Here is a 24,834-nt window from a genome sequence, read left to right as displayed (position 1 = left end):
ACTCTGCCTGGAACCGCGAAAACACTGACTCCTCCAGGCAGTGTTCAGTTTCCACATTTTACCACGGTTTTTATTTCATTTTCTTATTTATGCATTTTACTTTAAATTGTTGATTGGGTTACCTACTCAGTGTACCACGTGTTTGCCTTCCTCATTTCAGGCGTGAGGCCCTTCGGAACCAGGAACCATCAACATCATCACCCCCAATTGTTTATTTGTTGACTGTTTATTTATTAATACTAAGCACTTGAGATCAAGTCATTGTATTTTTCAATCAAATCGATCCTATTTTTTGAGTGCTTACGGTGTGCAGAGCACTTTATTAAGTGCTTAGGAGAGAACGATACAACTGAGTGGGTAGACACCATCCTTGCCCAACACGTGCTCACAGTCCAGAGAAGCGTAAAATAGAACAACGGGTAGACATATTCCCTGCCCACAGCCAGTTTACAGAGGGGGAGATGGACATTAATGCAAATAATTTATAAATCGCGTCTTGATTTGGTTTGCGTGAAAGCATCCCACCCCTTGGCAGAGTACTTCATACACTGTGGGCATTTAATAAATGCAATAAAAAGCAATTGGAATAATCGAGATGTGGGGTGATAGCATCTGTGACTGGAGTGTTTAACTAGGATATAAGTGGTTAGAAAACAGAGGGAGTCAGTAGGGAAAGGGAGGAGGTGTCACCTTGCCCATCAATAATCTCCGCATAGGCTTAAAACCAGAGAAAACCGAAGCCAACGGTAAGAAGGGTATGAGTTTAAGGGGAAAGGGAGAGAAGAAAAGCCAAGACGCAGCAGAAGTTTCATATGAAGAGAATGGGTCGTTGGACTGGCCGAGATCGACGTCACTTCGATCTCCAGAATGGGATGGTTCCTAGATTAGGTAGGAGGTGAGTTCCATTAGGAATGTGGGAAGAGTGACGGTTTGGCCTTCTGAAAGGGAGGATGAGATGGCTCCATTTCTCAGACCAGAAAATGAGCTGCAAGAAGAGATGCTGGTCCAAAAATCTCCCGAACCCCAGCACGCTGCACTTTCCACTAGATTCAGTATCGACACCTCAAGGCCGAAGAGTCAGCCCGAATGACCATCCCCTGGGCCGCATATAGAGGCCCGTGGTGCCTCCAGCTGACCACGGCAAAGGTTGAATACCTCCCATCTTCCTGACGAGCCTCTGCCATCCTGCTCGCTACAGGGGTTGTGCCAATATCAGGAGCCAATGAAGGTGAACCCGGGGACCCTTCTTTTCATTCCCGAGTCCCACTCTTCTTTAGAGTGAAAATTTCCAGACGTTTCACGTGCTAAAGAGATCCCAAGCTCTGCAGCAGATGCAGCTGCCTACTCTGCTTGGGGCTTCCTGCTTCCTTTCAAAAGGAAATGTGGCAGCATCCTGGAGTCCTAAACACTACGAGTTTTGTAACAATACGGTCCAGGGCAGAAGGAAACAGAGGAGCCCGTGAACATCCCCAGTGTCACATAGTCACGAAGGAACTCAGTGAACAATTGTGGACTTTCGGCCATTTAAATAAGGCTCTCCCGAGTAGCCAGGGTTGGGCCAAAGTCTGTTTTCCTTAAAAAAGCTTGAGGAAATTCTCGATTCTTGGTATCGGGCCCTTGATACTCACTGTGTGGGTGGTGGATTACCTATGATTTGGAAAAATGAGTTAAAAAAAAGAGCATCAGATAACTTCGAGACCAGTAAAGCTGAATGGTTTACCTTGTTTAACTGCTCCTTCCCCCGCTCTGATGAAAGAGATTTCATTGGAATCCACCATGTGATGGGCTCCATCTTGCAGGACGAATCGAACGCCAGATATCTTATGACCCGAGAGAGGACCCTTCTCACACGCACCCAGAAAACCCTGAAAAAAAAATGGAAGCCCCCCAAGTTAGGACTTCGCAAACGCTCGGGTTAGAAACGCGAGCTTAATTTCTTACAGAGTTCAACCGTCAACTTCTTGAACCTTGATGTCGCTGCCTGTGTTTTACAAAATGATGAAACCGAGGCAGAGAGCAATCAAAGGACTTACTGAAAGCCAAAGTAGAAATCTCTCGCCCAAGAAGCGTTGGAATTAAGAAGTTCCCGAATGAGTGATCTGTTCCCCAAGGGTTAACCACATCTTTGTAACTACACACGCAGTTAAGCACAAGCTTCCAGCATGTTTAAATGTTAACCCGATGGTTCTGTGTGGCGATTAGTCTTCTCTTGTAGAGTTTAAAATTCAAGTGGCAAATAATTCACAAAGGAAGAAAACTTTCTTATAATCAAGAAAAACTGGTACGTGGCAGAGGAGATTGATATATATATGGCAGTGGAAATTGATATTGATATATATACATGTATAAATATAGATATCTGTATATGCCTATATATATATACATGCACACACATACACATATAATAATAATAATAATAATAATGTTGGTATTTGTTAAGAGCTTACAATGTGCTGAGCACTGTTCTAAGTGCTGGGAGACATACAGGGTAATCAGATTGTCCCACTTGAGGCTCACAGTCTTAATCCCCATTTTACAGATGAGGGAACTGAGGCATAGAGAAGGGACTTTCCCAAAGTTACACAGCTGACAGGTTCATTCATTCATTCAATAGTATTTATTGAGCGCTTACTATATGCAGAGCACTGTACTAAGCGCTTGGAATGTACAAGTCGGCAACATATAGAGACAGTCCCTGCCCTTTGACGGGCTTACAGTCTAATTGGGGGAGACGGGCAGACAAGAAAAATGGCAATAAATAGAGTCAAGGGGAAGAACATCTCATAAAAACAATGGCAAATAAATAGAATCAGGGTAATGTACACCTCATTAAACAAAATTAACAAAATAAATAGCGTGATGAAGATATACAGAGTTGAGCAGACGAGTACAGTGCTGAGGAGGTGGGGCGGGAGGGGGGAGGAGGAGAGGGAAAGGGGGGAGAAGAGGGCTTAGCTGCGGAGAGGTGAAGGGGGGCGTAGAGAGAACATAGGGAAAAAGGGGGGGAGCTCAGTCTGGGTGGCAAAGCCGGGATTAGAACCCATGACCTCTGACTCCTAAACCCGTGGTCTTTCCACTGAGCCACACTGTGCCCCCTCTTAATTTTGGACCACATGTAAATCCACCAACTCTCTTATCCAAACTTCTTCATTTCAGTCCAGTCAAAGAACATACCTCAGATTCCTGAAGAAGTACTTTTAAACAGGCCCTACTATTCATTCATTCGATCATATTTATTGAGCGCTTACTGTGCACACAGCACTGAACTAAGCGCTTGGAAAGTACGGTTTGGCAACAGATAAGACAATCCCTACCCAACAACAGGCTCACAGTCTAGAAGGGGGACACAGACAACAAAACAAGTAGACAGGCATCAAAACCATCAAAACAGATAAACAGAATTATAGATATTAGAGATTAGAGAAGCAGCGTGGCTCAGTGGAAAGAGCACGGGCTGGGGATTCAGAGGCCATGGATTCAAATCCCGCCTCCGCCGCTTATCAGCTGGGTGACTTTGGGCAAGTCACTTAACTTCTCTGTGCCTCAGTTACCTCATCTTGAAAATGAGCATTAAGACTGTGAGCCCCACGTGGGACAACCTGATCACCTTGTATCCTCCCCAGGGCTTAGAACAGTGCTTTGCATATAGTAAGCATTAACAAATGCCATTATTATTATTATTATTATTATTATTATACATACATATCATTAATAAAAAAGAGTCATAAATATGTACAAATATACACATGTGCTGTGGTGAGGGGAAGGGGGTAGAGCAGAGGGAGGGAGTCGGGGTTGATGGGGAGGGGAGGAGGAGCAGAGGAAAAGGGGGAGCTCAGTCTGGGAAGGCCTGCTGAAGGAGGTGAGCTCTCGGTAGGGCTTTGAAGAGGGGAAGAGAGTTAGTCTGGCGGAGGTGAGGGGGGAGGGCATTTCAGGACAGCGGGAGGACGTGGCCCGGGGTCGACGGCGGGACAGGCGGGAACGAGGGACGGTGAGGAGGTGGGCGGCGGAGGAGCGGAGGAGCGGAGCGTACGGGGTGGGCGGTAGAAAGAGAGAAGGGAGGAGAGGTAGGAGGGGGCAAGGGGATGGAGAGCCTTGAAGCCAAGCGCGAGAAGTCTTTGCTTGATGCGAAGGTTGATAGGCAACCCCTGGAGATTTTTGAGGAGGGGAGTAACACGCCCAGAGCATTTCTGTAGAAACACCATGCACAAACACTGTACTACACTGTACTACTCCATGCACATCTATCAAACTCTACAGCGTGTAGGTAAAACTAGATTCTTACTGAGGTAAGAATAAATGCCTCACATTATCCACTTGTAGATTAGTGGCTGAATGCACAGGCATCACTTCTCTATGACTGTATTAAAACTACCTGAACTAGCTCGGGGTCTAAATATTAGAAACCGCATAACTAGAAGCTACTTATGACCATGAAATACCACGAGTCACGTCGATTAGACTGTGAGCCCACCATTGGGCAGGGATGTCTCTATCTGTTGCCGAACCGTACATTCCAAGCGCTGAGCAGTGTTCCGCACATAGTAAGCGCTCAATAAATACTACTGAATGAATGAATGAACGCCACGCTAACGTAAAAAGTGTTTACCCTTTTCAAAACCTAAGCGAACTTTCAAAATCGGATTGAAGTCCTTAAATGACCCGAGAAAATGTCACAGAGAGAATTAAGCGATCTTTCGGTGACGGTAAAGGAAGAGGACAACTGCTCAACTGTTGTAATAAAGCAAAATTCAAGTAAATACTTCACCTTTTCTATTGCAGGCACAAACTGCTTTGGAATATTTGTCCCAAAAGTCTTGTCCACAAACTCCAGCTGAGTGTAGTTCTCAGGTTCCAGAGGTTCTAACATCCCTATTACTTTCCCAAACTGGCCAGCGCCACCAGATTGTCTCTTATGTGTAAAATCAAACCTAGGCAGAGTTTAGGGGAAGAAAAAGGGAAAGAATAAACATCAAAGAATTAGCACGTCACCAAATTAAACTGCAATTTGAGACACACAATTTGGCTTGTTCCGCCCAAGAGATTTAAGTCATGGGTTCGAATCCCGACTCTGCCACGTGTCAGCTGTGTGACTGTGGGCAAGTCACTTAACCTCTCAGTGCCTCAGTTACCTCATCTGTAAAATGGGGATTAAGACTGTGAGCCTCACGTGGGACAATCTGATTACCCTGTATCTACCCCAGTGCTTAGAACAGTGTTCTGCACATAGTAAGCGCTTAACAAATACCAACATTACTATTATTATTATTATTTAAGAAGCAGCAGCAGCGTGGCTTAGTGGAAAGAGCCCGGGCTTGGGAGTCGTTGGTCATGGGTTCTAATCCCGCAGCTATGTGACCTGGGGCAAGTCACTTAATTTCCCCGTGCCTCAGTGAGCTCATCTGTAAAACGGGGATGAAGACGTCGAGCCCCACGCGGGACAACCCTGATGATCCCGTATCTACCCCAGCGCTTAGAACAGTGCTTGGCACCCCGTAAGCACTTAACAAATACCAACATTATTATTTAATTGCTTTATATCATTAGTTCAGAAAACTAATCACAGTAATAATAATCGTGGAATTTGTTTAAGCGCTTACTCTGTGCCAGGCACTGCATTAGGGGTGGGGGTGGTTACACGCAAACTGGGTTGGACACAGTCCCTGTCCCACATGGGGCTCGTAGCCTCAAACCCCATTTTCCAGAGGAAGGAACTGAGGCACAGAAGTGAAGCGACCTGCCCAAGGCCGCACCGCAGACAAGAGACGGAGCAGGGATTAGAACCCATGACCTTCTGACTCCCCGGCTCCACCCACCGGGCCACGCAGCTTCCATATCACCGAGTGCAACGTACACAGTAGGTGCTTAATAAACACCATTGATTGATTCCTTTTCTTTTCTTCTCCGACAAAAACAGAAGTTCTAGTTGTTAAATTTCAATCTGGTCTGGCGTCTTGTTTACCTACCTGAGGTTCCAAACCCCAAAGTAATTTTATTATATTGCTAACTCTACTCTTCAAGCCCAAGCAGGAATGGGAGCTTTAAGCAGAAAATCTTAACCACCGTGAAAAGGCGGGGCCTCCTTCCCTTCCCCACCCAAAAATTACCGCACACGTAGGGGAGGAAAACGCTGAGTTGTCAATTACTCTACAGCCGCCACTGAGAAAAAGTGTGATCAAATTTTCCCGAAAGCCTAGTCTAAGGTAAAATGCGAATATTTCCCAATTCTCCTCGTCACTACTGACATTCCAACACCTCTGCATCATTTAAGGACTAAGCACTTGGGTACACAACTCCACGGACATTAGGTTCCCCCACCTCTAATTTATTTTACAGTCTGCCCCCTTTATCCCCCCCAAGATTGTGCAGGGATCTTGTCTACTAACTCTCTTCTACTCTCCCACCCACTTACTACGTCTGCATGAAGTAAGTGCTCGATAGATGCTATTAAGTGTGGAAATATTGTGGCCTAGTGGAAAGAGCACAGGCCTGGGAGTCAGGGGAACTGGGTTATAATCCTGGTTCTCTTACTGTTTTTTTTAACGGTGTCTGTTAAGTGCTTATTATGTGCCAGCATTGTACTAAGCATTCATTCATTCATTCAATAGTATTTATTGCGCGCTTACTATGTGCACAGCACTGTACTAAGCGCTTGGGATGAACAAGTCGGCAACAGATAGAGACAGTCCCTGCCGTTTGACGGGCTTACGGTCTAATCGGGGGAGAGCACTGGGGTAGATATAAGCTAATCATGTTGGACCCGCTCCATGTCTCGTATGGGCTCACAGTCTTAACCCCCATTGTATAGAGGGAGTAACCGAGGCACAGAGAAGTCAAGTGGCTTACTCAAGGTCACGTAGCAGACACGGTATTTGTGAAGCACTTGTTCATTAATTCAGTTGTATTTATTGAGCGCTTACTGTGGGCAGAGCCCTGTTAAGCGCTTGGAAAGTACAATAGATGCAATAAGGAGAGAGAATCCTGTCCTCAATGGGCTCACAATCTAGAGGGGAGGGAGACAGACATCAAAACAAGTAAATAGGTATCAATATAAACAAATAGAATTATATATATATATTTAAAATATAACAAATAGAATTATATATATATAATTATATATATATATGTGTTGTGGGGTGGGGGGATGGGGGAAGAGCAAAGGGAGCAAGTGGTGATGCCTCGGAAGGGACGGGAAGCCGAGGAAAAGCAGAGCTTACTATGTGCCAAGCACTGTTTTAAGCACTGGGGAAGATATGGGTTAGTGAGGTTGGCCACGGTGCCTGTCCCATATAGGGCTCACAGTCTTAATCCCCACTTTTACAGATGAGGTAACTGAGGCCCAAAGAAGTGAAGTGACTTGCCTGAGGTCACACAGCAGACATGTGGCAGAACTGGTATTAGAACCCAGGTCCTCTGACTCCCAGGCCCAGGCTCTGTCCGCTGGCCCACGCTGCTTCCCACTTGCCCGATGTGTGACCTTGGGCAGGTCACCTAACTTCTCTACGCTTCAGTTTGCTCAAATTTATTGATCACTTACTATGTGTAGAAAACTGTTCTAAGCACATGGGAGAGTACAATATAACAGAGTTGGTAAACATGTCCCTGCCCACAACACGCTTAGAGTCTAGAGGGGGAATTTTGCCATCACCTGCAAAAGAGGGATTCAATATCTCCTCTCCCTACTATTTAAACTGTACATTCCAAGCGCTTAGTACAGTGCTCTGCACATACTAAGCGCTCAATAAATACTACTGAATGAACGAATAAATTCGTGAGCCCATCTGGGACCTAATTATCTTGTATCTTCCACCCTGGTGCTTAGTACAGTTCTTGGCACAGAGTAAGAACTTAACAAATACGACGATTATTAATTAAAATCTCAAGTCAAAAATCGTAAACGTGAGTCCTCCCCAAAGGATGTCTTTTGCCCCCTCTTCTCACGAACGAACGGCAACAAGAATCGACGCGACGCTAGTTTTAAATAAATCCGAGACTTTTCATAATCCAAAATCCTACTCGATCCATTCTCACGGAAAACCTTTAACTCATCTCGGAAAGACGCCCTATCAACGAAACATATGTTCTGATATATTCACTACTCCGTTTGGTTCCACTTCAAGGGGTGTTAACTAGGATTCATTGAAGATTCATTCTTTATTCTCGGCAAAATGCCCGGATTCCCCACTCATCGGGATTTGTGGTGCCTCTCCCTTACTTAGACACTGTACAAAAGAATAGGAATTCAAACTTCACTCCCACGTTAAATTGGCTTGACATTCGTGCAAGTCACTCAACGGTTAACCCAACATCAGGGAATTAAAACTCAAGCAAGAGAGCTGCAAAAAAACCCCTGAAGAGTGAGTTTCGATGCATTCCCGGAGAACGAACGCTCCTTGTGCGCAGGGATCACGACTCCCGACTGTGAACTGAGGCCCCGAGAAATGAAGTGACTTGCCCTGCAGACAAGTGCGGAGCCGGCATTAGCACCCAGGTCCTTTTGACTCCCAGGCCCGTGCTCTATCCACTAGGCCACGCTGCTTCTCCTGTTGCAATCTGGATTCTCACCCCAGATCTGCCGCTTTGACTTTAGGCAAGTTGCTCAACTACCCCGTGCCTCAGTTTCTTCGCCTATAAAATGGGGACTTGATGCCTGTTCGGCCTCCTTAGATGAAGTGCTTCATATGGGACAGAGACTGTATCCACATGAATAATTTGGATCTCCCCCAGTGCTTAGGATGCTGCTTGACACAGTAAGCGCTCAGCAAAGACAATAACAATTGTAAATTGAAAAATCCAAGCCAGACCCTAATACCCTCATGAAGAGTCATCAGCTGCCCCATCTAGTGTAGAATGAAGCTCGAAAGACTAAATAATAATAGTAATAATTAATAATGATGGAATTTGTTAAGCGCTTACTACGTGCCAAGCACCGTTCTAAGCACTGGGGTAAATGCAAGGACATCAGGTTTTCACGGGTGGGGCTCACAGTCTTAATCCTCATTTTACAGATGATGTAATTGAGGTACAGAGAAGGGAAGTGACTGACTTGCCCAAGGTCACACAGCAGACAGGTGGCGGAGGCAGGATTAGAACCCACGACCTCTGACTGCCAAGCCCGGGCTCTTGCCACTAGGCCCCGCTGACTAAAACTTGAAATACTTTTGAGGTCATCTTCAGGTCTGATCTGGAAGGGACCTGAGCGAAGGGGAAATCAACGCTCGCTTCCAGCAGGAGATTTTACGCTCCTTTTGAGAGCGGCTTCAAAAACAAACCCAGCTCACTCTCTTCCCCTCTTCAAAGCCCTACTGAGAGCTCCCCTCCTCCAGGAGGCCTTCCCAGACTGAGCCCTCCCTTTCTCTCTGCTCCTCCTCCCCTCCCCATTGATCTGAGGCCCTCCCTCTGCTCTACCTCCTTTCCCTTGGGGGATAATGCACATCATCATCTATCTATACAAGAGCTATCTATACAAGAGGTAAGTGCACATCATTAATAAAATAGAGTAACAAATATGTACAGATATATATGTATGGTTCCATTTATCTATTTTGATGCTATTGATGCCTGTCTACTTGTTTTGTTGTCTGTCTCCGTCTTCTAGACTGTGAGCCCGCTGTTGGGCAGGGATCGTCTCTATCTGTTGCCAGATTGTACTTTCCTAGAGCTCGGTCCAGTGCTCTGCACGCAGTGAGCGTTCAATAAATACGACCGAATGAACGAACCCCAAACGAAACCCTGAACCAAAGGCGAGGAAAGGCGGTGTGTCAACGAGGGGCACCGGGTGCCCTTTCCCCGGGGTCCGCAGGAGGTGCGGAGGAGGTCCACGGGGCCACGGGTCCGTCGGCTCCCCTCGGGGGTCTGGGCTGTGACCGGCGAGGACTGGACAGGACGGGACAGGAGAGGGTCCGGAGGCGGCTGGGCGTCGCGGCTCCAGACCCGGCCCAAGCTCGCGCCGTCGTCCCCCCCCCCCCAGATCAGGGCAGGCCAGGCAGGGCAGACGGGGCAGGGCTGAGTGGGGCACTGCCCCCCGCCCCCCATTGAAAAGGAAAGCGAGGGAGGAAGGAAGGAAGGAAGGAAGGAAGGAAGGAAGGAAGGAAGGAAGGAAGGAAGGAAGGAAGGAAGGAAGGAAGGAAGGAAGGAAGGAAGGAAGGAAGGAAGGAAGGGAATGTACAAAGCAAAGCAACCCCCCACCACACCCCCGAGCCCGCTGGCAAGGAGGGCCGGAGACACGGGCCGGGAACGGAGGGGGGACGGGGAGTAGAGACAGACACAGAGGGAGAAGGAGGGGGGGAGAGAAGAGAGGGAGGAGAGAGAGAAGAGGGGGAGAGAGAAGGACGGGGGGAGGGGGAGAGCTAGGGAGAGAAGAGAGGGAGAGACAGGGAGAGAGGACAAGAGTGGGAGAAGAGAGAGGGAGAAGAAAGAGGAAGAGAGGGAGCGAAGAGAAGGAGAGAGGGACAGAGAAAGGGAGAGAAAGAAGAGGGAGGAGGACAGGGAGTGGGAGAGGCGAGACGAGGGGGAGAGGGAGAGAGAGACAGTGAGAGAGAGGGAGAGAGAAGAGAGAGGGAGAGAAGAGGGGTGAGAGACAGGGAGAAGGAAGAGAAGAGGGGGAGGGAGGGAGAGAGGAAGAAAAGAGAGGGAGGGAGAGAGAGGGAGAGGGGAGGGACGGAGAGAAGAGAGGGAAGGAGAGAGGGAAAAAAGAGAAGGAGGGAGGGAGAGAAAGAAGAGAGGGAGGGAGAGAGGAAGAGAAGGGAGGGAGGGAGAAAAGAGAGGGAGGGAGGGAGGGAGAGAGGGAGGAAGAGGAGAAAGGGAGGGAGGGAGGAGAGAGAGACAGAGAGGGAGGGAGGGAGCAGAGGGAGGGAGCAGAGGGAGGGAGCAGAGGGAGGGAGCAGAGGGAGGGAGCGGGGGGGGGGCGCGGGGGCGGGGCGGGGCGTGTGTGGATGTTGCGGGGCGGCCCCGCCCGGTTCGGGGCGCAGAGTGGCGGGGCCGGGGCAGGGGCGGGGTCCGGCGGGGCGGCTGCAGACACTGGGCCTTGGGGCTGCGGCAGCTTCCCCGACGGGAGCAGGGAGCAGGGAGCCGCCCCCTCCGCCTCCTTTCCCGCAGCGGCCACCGCCCGGCCCCGGCCCCACGCTGCCCGCCCGCCCGCCCGCCCGTCCGCCCGCCCGGCGACCATGGACATCCCCCCGACCCACTTCCCCGCTTCCAGGGCGGCCTCGGTGGCGGAGAACTGCATCAACTATCAGCAGGGCACCCCCCACAAGCTGTTCGCCCTGCGGGCCGTCACCAGGGCCGCCATGGAGGTGAGTCGAGTGGGCGCCCGCCCCGCCCTGCCTCCCCCTCTCCCGGCCCTCCGCATTCCCGCCCGTTTACCCACCTCTCTCTCACTGGGCGCGAAACGCCGGGGCAGGGCCAGCCGCCCACCGGGACCATCCCACCCAGCGCTCCGAACAGTGCCCCGCACACACTGAGCGCTTAACAGATACCACCGTGATCATCATCATCATCCCCGGCCCCTCGTGGGCCCAGGGGATGGCACGGATCCGGTCCGGGAATTTCCAAAGGCATTTCCAGAACCTTGGGGCAGAACACACGAAAGAAAACAACAAAACCCTTGTGCGAAACACACGGAGGAAAAAAAAACCTCAGGACAAAACCCAGAGGATTTTTTCTCTCTCCCCCTAAAAGCGGAGCGGAGGGCTCACGTCGGTTCATTTGGACGACCGATTTCCTTCGTGCGGTAGTATCTATTGAGCCCTTACTGTGTGCAGAGCACTGGACTAAGCCGACATCTCCACCTAAAGGCTGGGGGGATTGAGACGGCGTAGGCTCCCGACCTCTCCCCTACGTCGAAAAGGTGGGAGCCGTTCGAAAGATCCGCCCCGCATCCACCGGGCCCAGATTTCCGGGCCGAGAAAGGGTCCGCCGGTCGGACGGTTTCCACGGCCGGAACGGGTCTTCCCACCCAAAGCCCTTTCGTTTTCAAAGTGCTCACGGTCGGTTGGCCCCGGTGAACCTTTGGACTCCTCCCCGGGGCGCCGCGCGAGGCCCAGAAGGTAGAACCGGACCGGGGGGAAAGGGGATGGAGGCGGAGGATTCTCCAATGGGGGGGAAGAGACATTCCTTGAAAATGTTCGCCGGCCTGACGACCACCATCCTGAGGTTTAAAGAGCGCCTTGCGGGGACTCCAGATGCGAGCTACGGGCTCTAATTCCAATTGGGAACAACTCATATCAAGGGTGAAGGGACCTTTTGGTAAATACTGCCCCTCGACTTGGAAGGGTCCCTTATTTACTCTCTGACGTGGTTGTAACGCAGATGCCAAGAACAGGTTTGAGTCGCCAAGGACCCCGGGCTGGCAAGAAGTAGATATTCTTTTCAAAACTGGCCCGTGTTATGCAATATCAGTTTATCGGGGGAGTGCTTGGGACCATCTGTCACAACTGCAAGGACTCTGTCAGAAAAAATAAACAGACGTAACAAAAATGTTCGGTTAAAAAAAAATCCTCAGGCGGCTCCGCTCCCTAGAGTATACATACCACGGCCCGCTCTCCTCTGGAGCGAGGACTCGGTCTGCCGGCGATCTGTACCGCGGTGGAGTGGAATCCGTTTTTTCCCCCGATCGCTCGGTTCGGCCTCCGTAACGTACTCGAAAGATTCGGGGTCACAAAAACGTCGCTCTCGTAACGAAACCAAGAGTTACCCAGACGGGGGCCTGGTTCCGAGATTCTGTATCTTACCGCTTTGATCCACTCTGCCGGAGTAGCGCTGGCTAACACGGTAGTCGCTCTGAACCATTACGAGCGCCCCAGATGTAACTTAAAGATGCATCCGATGTACATTGTTCTAAGAATATTCTCCCCCTCCCCCCCCATTGTTTGTATACTTTAGGACATTCCAGGAACTGGACATAAATATCATCTTAAATTTTCTGTGGAAGAAATCATCCAGAAAGTAAGTGCCACTTGTTTATTCATGCGAAGGAGCTTTTATTTCGGGGACATGCGATCTTGCCTGATCATTACAGTATCGGAGGAGATTTTTAAAAACCAACATGGTTTTCTGTCCCCACAACTAAAGACTTGCCCTGTGGGAGAAGCTCAAAATAACTACTTCTCCTTTGTCTGTTCAAAGGCCTGTCTACTGAATGGCTCGGGAGACCAAACTTCAGTTCAAATTGCAACTGAAAGAAAATTTCCTTTATAAGGCCAATGTGTCATATGCCCAGGGATACCCCAGACTTGTAACAAATCAACTGACCACACTTACTCTACTGAAGGCACTTTCTGAAGCGATTTGTTACTTCATTAGAACCACAGTACCTTTTCAAGCCTCCCTTTCTATGCTGCCTGATGACGTCAATAATCAAGACGTCAAGAGGGTCATCCCTCACTCGGACCGAAATACCCATCACATACATCCTGAAGTTAAGATCAGTGGACTCTTAAGAGTTTTCAAATTCGGATAGCGTGCCTTCGGCGAAATGTACTTTTTCAAGATAGAAGTGACAGGTTGTGCTAAGGATCAACAGTCTATTAGAATTAAGGAGTTAGGCCTTTAACCTGAGACGCCTGTTGCCGCCGATGGAATACGCTCTCTTACTCGTCTTCGTCAGAAAATTGTAAATAGACAAGGGAACCTTTCTCTCTTACTTTTTAAAAGACAGGGAAACGGAGAGGTTACCACCAATGCAGAGAAGTTGGCTTACCGTTATTATATTGGCACTGGTTATGCACCGTGTGCCAAGCACTGTTCTAAGAGCTGGGGTAGGTTCAAGTAAACCGGGCCGGACAGTCCCTGTTGCACATGGGGCTCACGGTCTAATCAGGTGGGAGAACAGGTACCGAACCCCCATTTTACGATAGAGGAAACCGGCACAGAGGAGGTAAGTGAGTTGCCCACGGTCGCACAGCAGACGAGCGGCAGAGCCGAGATCGGGACCGAGAATCTCTGGCTCCCAGGCCTGTGTTCTTTCCGCTAGGCCACACTGCCTCCCTACCACCAAAGCCACCTAAGGACACTGAATGAGCTCGCTCCTTCCTCACTGTCCGCTCTCTTCCGCTCTAACCCGGTTCGCGCTATTTATGCTTTTCAAGCAAACTGTGCGCCTCATTCGCCTCTCCTACCATTGACCACTAGCTCATGCAATTCCCTTTGCCTAGGACATCAGTCCACTTTGTGCCTGACCGATCACACCTCTCCCCATCTTCAGAGCCCTTCGGAAATCACATCTTCACCAGGAGGCCTTTCCAGACGAATCTCCCATCGTGTCACTTGACTTCCCACTGCCGCATCGGCCCTTCCAGGCCATCTGAGCAGTTAAAAAGTATTCACAGGTCCTTCGTGACACTTAGGTACATACTGGGTACTCTCCTGTGTACTCCTCCTCTTTCTGACTTATTTTGGTGCGTCTCCCCGACTAGATGGTGAACTCCTTGAGGTCAGGGATCAAGTCTGCTAAGTCTGTCACGCTACGAGAAAAACAGCAAAGGGCTTCTAAAACACACAGATACTCCGGTTTGGTATTCCCGTCCAACACCTCTCGGCTGCGTTCGACACTGTCGACCGCCCCCTTTCACCTGGAAAACCTTGGCTTCACTGACACTGTCCTCTCCCGGCTCTCCTCTATCACTCGGACCGCTCCTTCTCAGTCTCTTTCACAGGTTTCTCTTCTGCCTCCCACCCTCTAACTAGTGGGAGTCCCTCGAGGCTCATTTCTGGGTCCCCTTCTATTCTCCATTCATTCAATAGTATTTATTGAGCGCTTACTCTGTGCAGAGCACTGTACTAAGCGCTTGGAATGTACAATTTGCCAACAGATAGAGACAATCCCTGCCCAATGATGGGCTTACAGTCTCCATTATTATTATAATTTTGGTATTTGTTAAGCACTTACTATGTGCGGAGCACTGTTCTAAGCGCTGGGGTGGATACAGAGTAATCAGATTGTCCCACGTGAGGCTCACAGTCTTAATCCCCATTTTACAGATGAGGTAACTGAGACATAGAGAAGCGACTTGCCCACAATCACACAACTGACAAGTGGCAGATCTGGGATTCGAACCCATGACCTCTGACTCCCAAGCCCGGGCTCTTTCCACTGAGCCATGCTGCTTCCCTACTTACCCTATCCCACCTTGACTATTGAGGTCTCTGCATTACCACCCTGCCTCCTGTCTCTGTTGCCCAGATCACCTTTCTAAAAAATAAAAACGTTCAGTCCATATCTCCCCACTCAAGAACGTCCAAAAGCTGCTCAGGAACCCCAGCATCAAACAAAAACTCTTTTACCTTTAGCTTTAAAGCACTGAATCAGCTCCGCCCCTTCCTATCTTACCTCTCAGATCTTCTACATCCCAGCCCGCACGCTTCTCTCCCCCAACACCATCCTACTCACTGTGCCTCGGTTCCTTCTCTTCCGCCGCCAACATCTTCCCTCTGGCTTGGAACTCCCTTTCCCCTTTCATGTACGACACCCACCACGCCCCGCACCTCCGAAACCTTATTAAAAATCACATCTCCTCCAAGAGGCCTTCCCTGACTAAGCCCGCATTTCCTCTTCTCTCTAACCTTTCCCCGCACACTTGGATCTGTACCTTTAAACTATTTAGTATTTCACCCCAGGCTCAGCCTCACAGCGCTTAGGTACGGAGCCATAATTTATTTTCATGTCTGCCTCCGTCTGCCTCCCTCTCTAGACTATAAATTCTCGGTGGGCTGGGAACATGTCTGCCAATTCTGCTGTATTGTACTCTCCTAAGCATTCGATACAGGGCTGCACACAAGGTGAGCACTCAATAAATACCACTGATTGATCCGTCGATTCATTGATTTATTCATTCAATAGTATTTATTGAGCGCTTACTATCTGCACAGCACTGTACTAAGCGCTTGGAATGTACAATTCGGCAACAGAGAAAATCCCTGCCCTTTGACGGGCTTACAGCCGATTGATTGTGGAATTCAGAAATCTGAATTCTAAACCCACCTCAGCCACTGACCTGCTGCGAGACCTCAGGCAATCACTTAATCTCTCCGGGGTGGGATCCTCTCCATCTCCAAATACCAACCGTCTCTCCCTACTTCACAGAGTTGTTGCTAAAGTAACTACACTATACAAATTCCAGCCTTTTTTACCTTTTACCAAAAATGACATAAAGAAAGTATTCTACGTACTTCAATTTTTTAAGCAATCCTTCTCCTGTTTGAAACAGCAAATTACCGTGAACTGCACAGCTGAGGTACTGTACCCTCCCAAAGGGCAGAACACTGCACCAGAGGTTGATTTCACATTTGAAGGAGAAATTGGGAAGAACCCAGATGAAGCAGATAACAAATTTTATGAAAAACTTAAGACTATGAAGGAACCACTGGAAGCGCAAAATATTCCAGGTAAAAAAAAAAAAATGTGGGCAAGTGTGAAATTATGAAAACTGTTCCCCAACCTTTAAATGTTAATCACAAAATTGTCATTATTTCAATTTATAAGACATGGTTTCCCTGTAGGAAAAAAACCGTAGCTTTTTTACAAGTGTTTGAAAGGTAAAAAGGAATGTAATTTCTGTATTTCTATTAATGTCCGTCTCCCCCTCTAGACTGTAAGCTTATCGTGGGCAGGGAATGTGTCTGTTTATTGTTAAACTGTACTGTCCCAAGCGCTCAATACAGTGCTCTGCACAGAGTAGGTGCTCAATAAATACGAATGAATGAATAAACGAATGATTGTAGGATGGGTACCACAGACTTTTGATTAGAGGCCATACCTTCTATTGAATTTTTTTTTCCTGTATGGGAAACTATGTCTCACAGAACAGGGCACTGAGATTCTACGGGTAACAGCATCATGTTTTAAAAGATTTTGGAAAACGTGGCTTTTAATTTAGACTTTGATATTTGATGTAGCAATCAAGTGAAATGGCAACAAATGTGTTTTTTTCCTTTTTCCCTCATCCAACTCCACCAGACAAGTTTGGCAATGTATCTCCAGAAATGGAACCAGTTCGACACCTCGCCTGGGTTGCCTGTGGTTACATAATATGGCAGAATTCGACCGAGGACACATGGTACAAATTGACGGGCATTCAAAGTGTCAAGCAGGTGGTAAGTAGCATGCGAATGCAAAATGCTGTGATGTGCAAGATAACTAATTGGAGGATTTTGTCTAATAATGAGGAATCAACCGTGCCAGTGAAGGCTGGGGAATCTGCAGCAGATTTAGAGAGGCCCACGGTAAGAGAGGGGAGGCTACACGGTAGTCCAAGAAAAAAAACGAGGGCAAGCTTGGCCACGAGGCTCCTGCTCCCCAGAACCCAAATCTTTTTCAACTTTCCTATCACTGCTTCTTTAATTACCCCAGGCTGACACTCTTCCAAGCCCTCCTGCAAGGTTTGGTCCTCAACCTGCTCCTGCTTCCTCCCCAAGCTTCTCTAAGCCAGCTCTCTCCCAATTTGCATGACAATTTTTCTTCAGAAGCAACCTGATGCATTTTGCAAGAAGTTATTGTAGCCAGCGAGTGCCGAATCGAAATGGTAAACGTAGACTTCAGATACGTTCTGAGAGCTCATAAAATGGTGGTCCACAATGCCATTTCACCATTCCGATTGTTGTTGTGATATAAAAGCTCCCACATCCTCAACAGGATCGGGCAAACGTTCAGAGTTATTTTACCCAGAAGCATTTTAGACTCTAGATGGGAATAGGAGTGGTTCTGGACTTCTACTCAAGGCGCAATTTAAGAATTTAACATACTCAAGCAGCCTGGCCTAGTGGATGGAGCATTGGCCTGGGAGTCAAAAGGATCTGGGTTCTAATTCCAGGTCTGCCACTTATCTGGTATGTGACTTGGGCAAGTCACTTCAACTGTCTGTGCCTCTGTTATCTCATCGGTAAAATGGGGCTTAAGAGGGACAGGGACTGTATCCAACCTGATTAGCATGTACAACCTAGCGGTTAATACATATAATAAGCACTTAACAAATGCTATTAAAATATACATATATATATATATACACACACACACATATATATATTTGCACATGTGTGTGTGTGTATATCTGACCCACATTGGAAGTCTAAAGAAACTTGTTTAAAGTTCAAGCAAAATTTTGAGGCAAGCAGAAGTTCATGTAAAATTAACATTGCCCTTTATTTAAATTTTTCCTCAATCTGTTCTTTGGCTTTTTCATCCTCATTTCAACAGCCCTTGAAGTCTTCCTTTAAATCCTAGGATGACGGGGCTAGAAGGGATCTTTAATGGTGATCTGGTCCAGCCCCTGCCACGAGATCTAAACAACTGTTGGCTATCTGCCACGTCTCTCACAGAAGCCTGTTTCAATATTAGCACCCGAACAGTTAAGAATTTTATTTCCAACTCAACTTGTTATTGCTGCAATTAAAAACTCATTTCCTCTGGTTTGATCATCTGTGGACAGGGGAACAACTGGTCATTATTTTCTCCATAAAAACCCTTCATCTACTTGAAGACTGTGACTAAGTCAACCATAAGAATAATATTCTTAACTGAGCGCCTCTGAGAGCACAGCCCTTTTTAGGCACTTGGGATAGATAACTGGAGGAGTCTAAGACTCAATGCCTGCCCTTGAGGAGCTTACAGTTTAATAGCCAGCTTTATTCTCTAATGGACCTTTTCCCCCCCGGGCTCGATACCCCAACTCCTTTCACCTTTCAACAGAGGATTTCGTTTACCATCCCTTCAAACAATCCATCACATTTACTGAATGCTTATCGTGTGCGGCACACTGTAGCGGGCGCTTATGAGAGTACAGTATAACTGGGTTGGTAGACATGTTCCCTGACCGCGAGGAGCTTACGGTCTAGAGGGGGAGGCAGACATGAAAATAAATTAGGGATCTGTACACAATTGCTAAGAAGCTCAGGGTGGGGTGAATCAAGGGTACAGATCTAAGTACAAGAGTGAGGCAGCTCTTCTCTGAGCCATCCTTTTTCTAAAATAATTTTTTAGAGTGTGATAACCAAAACTGACCACAGTACTCAAGGGTCTGACCAAAGTGGGGTACAGAGGAAGGACTGCTTCCTAGCTCTTGCATCTCTTGTTCTTGTACACGTTTCAGTAATATGCTGGGTGGGTTGTTTTTTTCCAGGAACCACTCTTATTTATTGGTTGATTCAGTTTCTGAACCATTCTTATTTATTGGTTGATGTAGTTTCTGGTTATTACTACCTCCAGGTTTTTTCTTTGGGCTTAACCGGACCTCCCGTGTGCTGCGCGTCTTCCTTCATTTCATCCCATTTATTTCTAGTTTAACACGATCACTTTGGCCTTTATTCTTGTCAGTGTTAAAAACTGCCCGGGAGAACAGTATTTACTGAGTGCAACGTGCTGTAAACTAAACCCTGATTTTTAGCATCTACAAATCTGAAAAGCATCTTTTTGATTCTTTCCTCAATAAGGACAGCAAATAGTATCAATCAGTGGTATTTATTGAGCACTTACTGTGCGCAGATCACTGTACTAAGTGCTTGGGAGAATACAGTATTTCCTCTTCTCTCACTCCCTTCTGCATCATGTGTGTACTTAGATTTGCATCATTTATTCAACCTTCCCTCAGGCCCACGGCACTTTAATGTCTGTCTCCCCTTTTAGATTGTAAGCACGCTTTGGGCAGGGAATGTGTCTAACAACTCAGGTGAATTGTGTATTGATAGGTCTTATTTACAGAAGTGTGCACGTGATGACATTTTCATTTATTTCAATCTAGGTTGTACTCCCAACAGTAATAATAATAATGATGGCATCTGTTAAGCGCTGACTATGTGTGAAGCACTGCTGTCTCAGAGACGCCTTGGCACTGAAGTAATAATAATCATGGTATTTGTTAAGTGCTTACTACGTGCAGAGCACTGTTCTAAGCGCTGGGGTGGATACAGGGTAATCAGATTGTCCCACGTGGGGCTCACAGTTTTTAATTCCCATTTTTACAAATGAGGGAACTGAGGCACAGAGAAGTTAAGTGACTTGCCCAAGGTCACACAGCAGACAAGTGGCGGGGCCAGGATTAGAACCCATGACCTCTGACTCCCAAGACCATACTCTTTCCACTGAGCCATGTAGCCACTGGCGTTGAATTCTAAATCGAACTTAGTTTTTAAGGTGTTTGCAGGTGTATTTATTGTGTATAAATGGGTAGGAAATATTGAAGCAAGTACTCAAGTAGGCAATTGCAAGGAAGTTTTAAAGACCTCAGGAATCTCAGAGCTGTGGTAGCTGAATGTGGCTGTCAGCAACCAGGTCTCACAACCCTCCTCTCTTCAGAGCCATTCTCCATTTTTTATTCAATGGTATTAAGCATTTACTATGTTCCAGGCACCGTACTAAGCGCTGGGATAGATCGATATAAGCCAATCAGGTTGGACACAAGCCGTGTTCCACAGGGGGCTCACAGTCTTAATCCCCATTCTACAGATGAGGTAACTGAGGCACAGACAAGTTAAGTGGCTTGCCCCAGGTTACACAGTGGACAAATGGCAGACCCGGGATTAGGATCCTGGGCCCACGTTCTATCCACTAGGCCATCCTGCTTCTCTCCAAACATATACCCCATTATACACCTTGCTACCCTAATTCCACCTTGCTACCCTAATTCCTTGTCTTTTGCTCACTTGGTCCATTCCTCTCACCTTACCTGTCTTACCTTCCATACCTTCTAAAATACACCGAGCAAAAAAAGAAAAAAAAAAAACCCACTCTATTCTTCCGCAGAGTCCAGCCCTATCTGAAATAGTCAAGAAAAGGACATTTTGCTCTCAACTGGGAAATCCTGCCACGGGGATTCACTGTTGCAGGATATAAATCCCTTGCTGTTTTGCGTTCCTCCGTAAACTCAAACATATCTGGGTCAGAACTGAGCGTATACCATGTCCACATTCTTAACTGCGCCATCACACAGTTTACAGAACGTGAAAGGCGAAGAGCAAGTAAGCTAGATTTGCCCAAACATCACCCCCACTGAATTCAATAAATGTAAGCTTATAAATGGACAATGATGAACTTCATACCCAGATTCCATAAAGAAACAATGAACCGTTCTAGAAACGCTCCACAGACCAGCAGGGTACCTATGTGTAGCATGCCCCGGGTGGCTACTTATTTTGGGTCGCTTCTTGCGGGCAGGGCAAGTGCCTGCCAGCTCCGTTACTCTCTCAAGCGCTTAGTACACAGTAAGCGCTCAGTAAATACCACTGATTGATTAATTACCTCCAGGTGGTCTGAACATCCCTGGGTAAAAACTGGACCTAGAGTTCCCCCACAGTATGGGTGGCCCCGATCTATTTCAGGAGGCCAGAGTGTGAATGCTTGGTTAGTCAAACATCTGGTGGGCTTTTTTGGTTCCAGTTTTTTTCCAGACCACACCCACACTGATGGATAAAATCTAATTGTTGGGCGCATCTTGCTTCAATATTTCTTACCCATCTGTACGTAATAAATACATCTGCAAACACTTTAAAAACTAAGCTCCATTTAGAATTCAAAAAACGTCACCAATTAGGAAAAGATGGTAAAAGAATGGGCCTGGTACAAGGACGGATCTTTTTTCAAAGGAACTTTCATTTGAATTACAATATTTTTTACGGGTATTTGTTAAGCCCTTACTGTTTTCCAGGCACTGTAGATAATAATAATAATAATAATGTTGGTATTTGGTAAGCGCTTACTATGTGCAGAGCACCGTTCTAAGCGCTGAGGGAGATCCAGGGTAATCAGGTTGTCCCACGTGAGGTTCACAGTCTCCATCCCCATTTTATAGATGAGGTCACGGAGGCACAGAGAAGTGAAATGACTTGCCCACAGTCACACAGCTGACAAGTGGCAGAGCCGGAATTAAACCCAGGTCCCCTGACTCCCAAAATCTATACTGAAATAACTGTGTCAAAAGCCTACTCTTTATGATCTTAAAAATATCAACTACCCATTGATAAAAAATAATGATGCTCCATTATATCTGTGAAGCAAGTCAATGGAGTGTAAAAGAAATGGAAGGAGAGCCCCATTTCTAGTCTCTAAATAATGACGGTATTTGTTAAGCGCTTAATATGTGCCAAGCACTGTTCTAAGCGCTACGGTAAATACAAGGTAATCAGGTTGTCCCACGTGGGGCTCAGTCTTAATCCCCATGATATTAGATAACTTTTGCAATGCAGCAGGTGACCGCCAATTAATTACAAGATTCCCTTTTTCTCCAGGGTCAAGAGATTTACAAATATTGTTAGATATGAAAGTGACAACTTGCCATGCTGGACTGGATGCACCTGGTGGGCAGGGATTATGGCTACCATCTCTGTTGTATTGTACTCTCCCAAGCGCTTACTACAGTGTGCTCTGTACACAGTAAGTAAGCGTTCAACAGATACCACTGATAGATATCAATTATTATTAGAGAAGCAGCATGGCTTAGTGGAAAGAGCACGGGCTTGGGAGTCAGAGGTCATGGGTTCTAATCCCAGCTCTGCCACTTGACAGCTGAGTGACTTTGGGCAAGTCACTTAACTTTTCTGTGTCTCAGTTACCTCATCTGTAAAATGGGGATTAAGACTTGTGAGCCCCACTTGGGACAACCTGATAATCCTGTATCCATCCCAATGCTTGACACATACTAAGCACTTAAATACCATCGTTATTATTATTATGAGGCCTACAAAAGTTAAGGATTATGACACCCCCCCACACTTCAAATTACCCCCTATTTTTCCCCTCTTCCTGTATATCCATCTTTTCCCTTCCTTTCTATCTGTTGGCATTTTCCATCTCTGCTAAGCTTGTTTCTTTTTTATCCTTTGATTTCATCTCGGGTTTTCTTAGTCCTCTCTCCGGCTGAACTGTTCTTATCATAACGGCTGTTTTACTAACGGCATTTCATTCATTCAGTCATATTTACTGAGTGCTGACTGTGTGCAAAACACTGTACTAAGTGCTTGAGAGTACAATATATTGTATCCGTGGCCTTTGTTTCTTTCCTGGTTTGTCCTTTCCTCTTCTAATCAATCAATCGATGGTATTTAGTAAGTCCTTACTCCTGCTTTCCAGCCTGAAAATGCTGCTTTTCTGAGCATGTCGCTTTTAAAAGCATAAGGCGTTATATAATGTCCCTGTTTCTAAGGAAGTTGCAGGCATTTCCTCCTTGTTCTCATCCTCTCGAAGTGTTACCCCCATAAACTTATGTGGAAAATGAGTCAGAGACAGTCTCCCATGTAGAGGACACAGTAAAACAAAGACCTAGCTGGGATTCGGCCCATTTTCTACAGGACTCTTTTCACTAGCTGTACTCTGATCATTAGGCAATCAGTGGTGTTTATTAAGCACTTAAGTAGGTACAGAGCACTGTACTAAACACCTGCGAGAGTACGACAGTAGTTAGTAAACACATTCCCTGCCCACACAGGGTTTACAGACTAGAGGGAGAGGCAGAGTCTTAGGGGTATGTAAGTGCCGAGGGGCTCAGGGTGGGGTGATTATTGAGTGTTTAAAGTGCTCATGATCTTTTCAGATCTCTATCTAAAACTTTTTTTAGCCAAGTTAGGCAACTTAGATAAAGGAAAGGCCTCACTGACACGCGTTTCCCTGAGACAGCGTTAGCACAATATATCCTAAATTGGAACCAATAAGTTCCACAAGGATTAAATACAACACAGATTAGGGTCTAATAATGCCTTTCCTTAATGACAACGCCCAGAATAGGTCTGCTAAAAACAAAGTGCCTGTAATGCATTGAATTTATGCAATTTCTAGATTTAATGTTGCCACCGTAAAATCTGTTTCGGTGAACTGTGGCTTGCTCGATTTGAAACGCTTTGTTAAATATTAAATATTCCCTAAGGATTTCAAAGTATATGAGTCACAACGACATAAAACAGAAGAAACAAATGAACAAAATAAAGCAAACAGTTTCTATAGTGATTAAAAAAAAAAATGATTTGGAGCTTAAGAACCAGGGTGGTTTGAAAACAAATTAAATCTATTAGGCTGATGATGCCTGTCATGTTAATAGCTTGTAATTTTCCTCAGAGGTTAAATGAAACACACATTATCAAGATCTTACTAAGTCACGTTATTTTATTGCAACCTACAGTTGTTCTTCTTTAAAAAGTTACTGACTAATATAAGTTTTATTCTCTTATAGACAAGAAACGATGATTTTATCGAATTAGACTACACCATTCTACTTCATGATATTGCATCTCAGGTAAAATGGCCCTTGAAACCCAAAGCAAATTTTTTTTCCCCAAAAATCGTTATGTGCAGCTCGCTAGTCCTGTTTTGCTTCCCAAATAAAACGGTACACGGTTATATAATTTGAAACTATGGTTTCCTAGTGCTAAATGGCCTGAAGACTCTTAATGGTCTCAAATTCAGAGTCACCCTTATTTTGAGAAAGTTGTGAATGAGGAATTTTGGAGGAATTAGGTTTCATTAACAATGGTGCAACAAAAAAGTATAATCTTTCATGGTATGCATTTTCTTTTTCTTTAAGTATTAAAATGGCACTGTTGACATTTTCCAGATAATGTCTTCTGTTTCCTCCCTTTCGAATTTCCGTAGGAAATTATTCCCTGGCAAATGCAAGTTCTCTGGCATCCACAGTATGGCGTTAAAGTAAAGCACAACAGCCGCCAACCCAAGAAAGGACAACTGGAATAATACTTTAGTATCGGGCAACCAGTCTGCTTGCTTATTCGGTGTTCACCTTATCTTCACCTATATTTAGCTTAAGGACCAAACTAATCCCGAGATGGTAAGATATGAATGTCTTGACTGCATTGTAACATTGTGTTGACTCCAAAATAAAACCTCAAAATGTCTGCCTGAGT

The 24,834-nt window shown here is 46.4% G+C and overlaps 2 protein-coding genes across 2 annotated transcripts in view; one reads left to right on the top strand and one right to left on the bottom strand.

Moving 5' to 3' along the window:
* GFM1 (G elongation factor mitochondrial 1) overlaps positions 1-24,834 on the bottom strand; it is an 83,865-nt gene that overhangs the window by 7,566 nt on the left and 51,465 nt on the right. The window contains exons 14-15 of the mRNA XM_029061859.1: positions 4,769-4,931; positions 1,721-1,865 (exon numbers count right to left, since the gene is read on the bottom strand). Coding sequence (XP_028917692.1) covers positions 1,721-1,865; positions 4,769-4,931 — 308 coding nt within the window. The remainder of the gene's footprint in view (positions 1-1,720; positions 1,866-4,768; positions 4,932-24,834) is intronic.
* LXN (latexin) lies at positions 11,146-24,825 on the top strand. The gene is made up of 6 exons (XM_029061860.1): positions 11,146-11,294; positions 12,883-12,945; positions 16,206-16,383; positions 16,955-17,091; positions 24,147-24,209; positions 24,566-24,825. Exons 1-6 carry the CDS (start codon positions 11,166-11,168, stop codon positions 24,662-24,664), a joined length of 669 nt encoding a protein of 222 aa, XP_028917693.1. The 5' UTR covers positions 11,146-11,165; the 3' UTR covers positions 24,665-24,825.

This window comes from Ornithorhynchus anatinus, chromosome 1 (assembly GCF_004115215.2).
Source record: "Ornithorhynchus anatinus isolate Pmale09 chromosome 1, mOrnAna1.pri.v4, whole genome shotgun sequence".
NCBI lineage: Eukaryota > Metazoa > Chordata > Mammalia > Monotremata > Ornithorhynchidae > Ornithorhynchus > Ornithorhynchus anatinus.
Note: the sequence above shows the minus strand (reverse complement) of the source record. Positions and strands in the feature narration are given on the sequence as shown.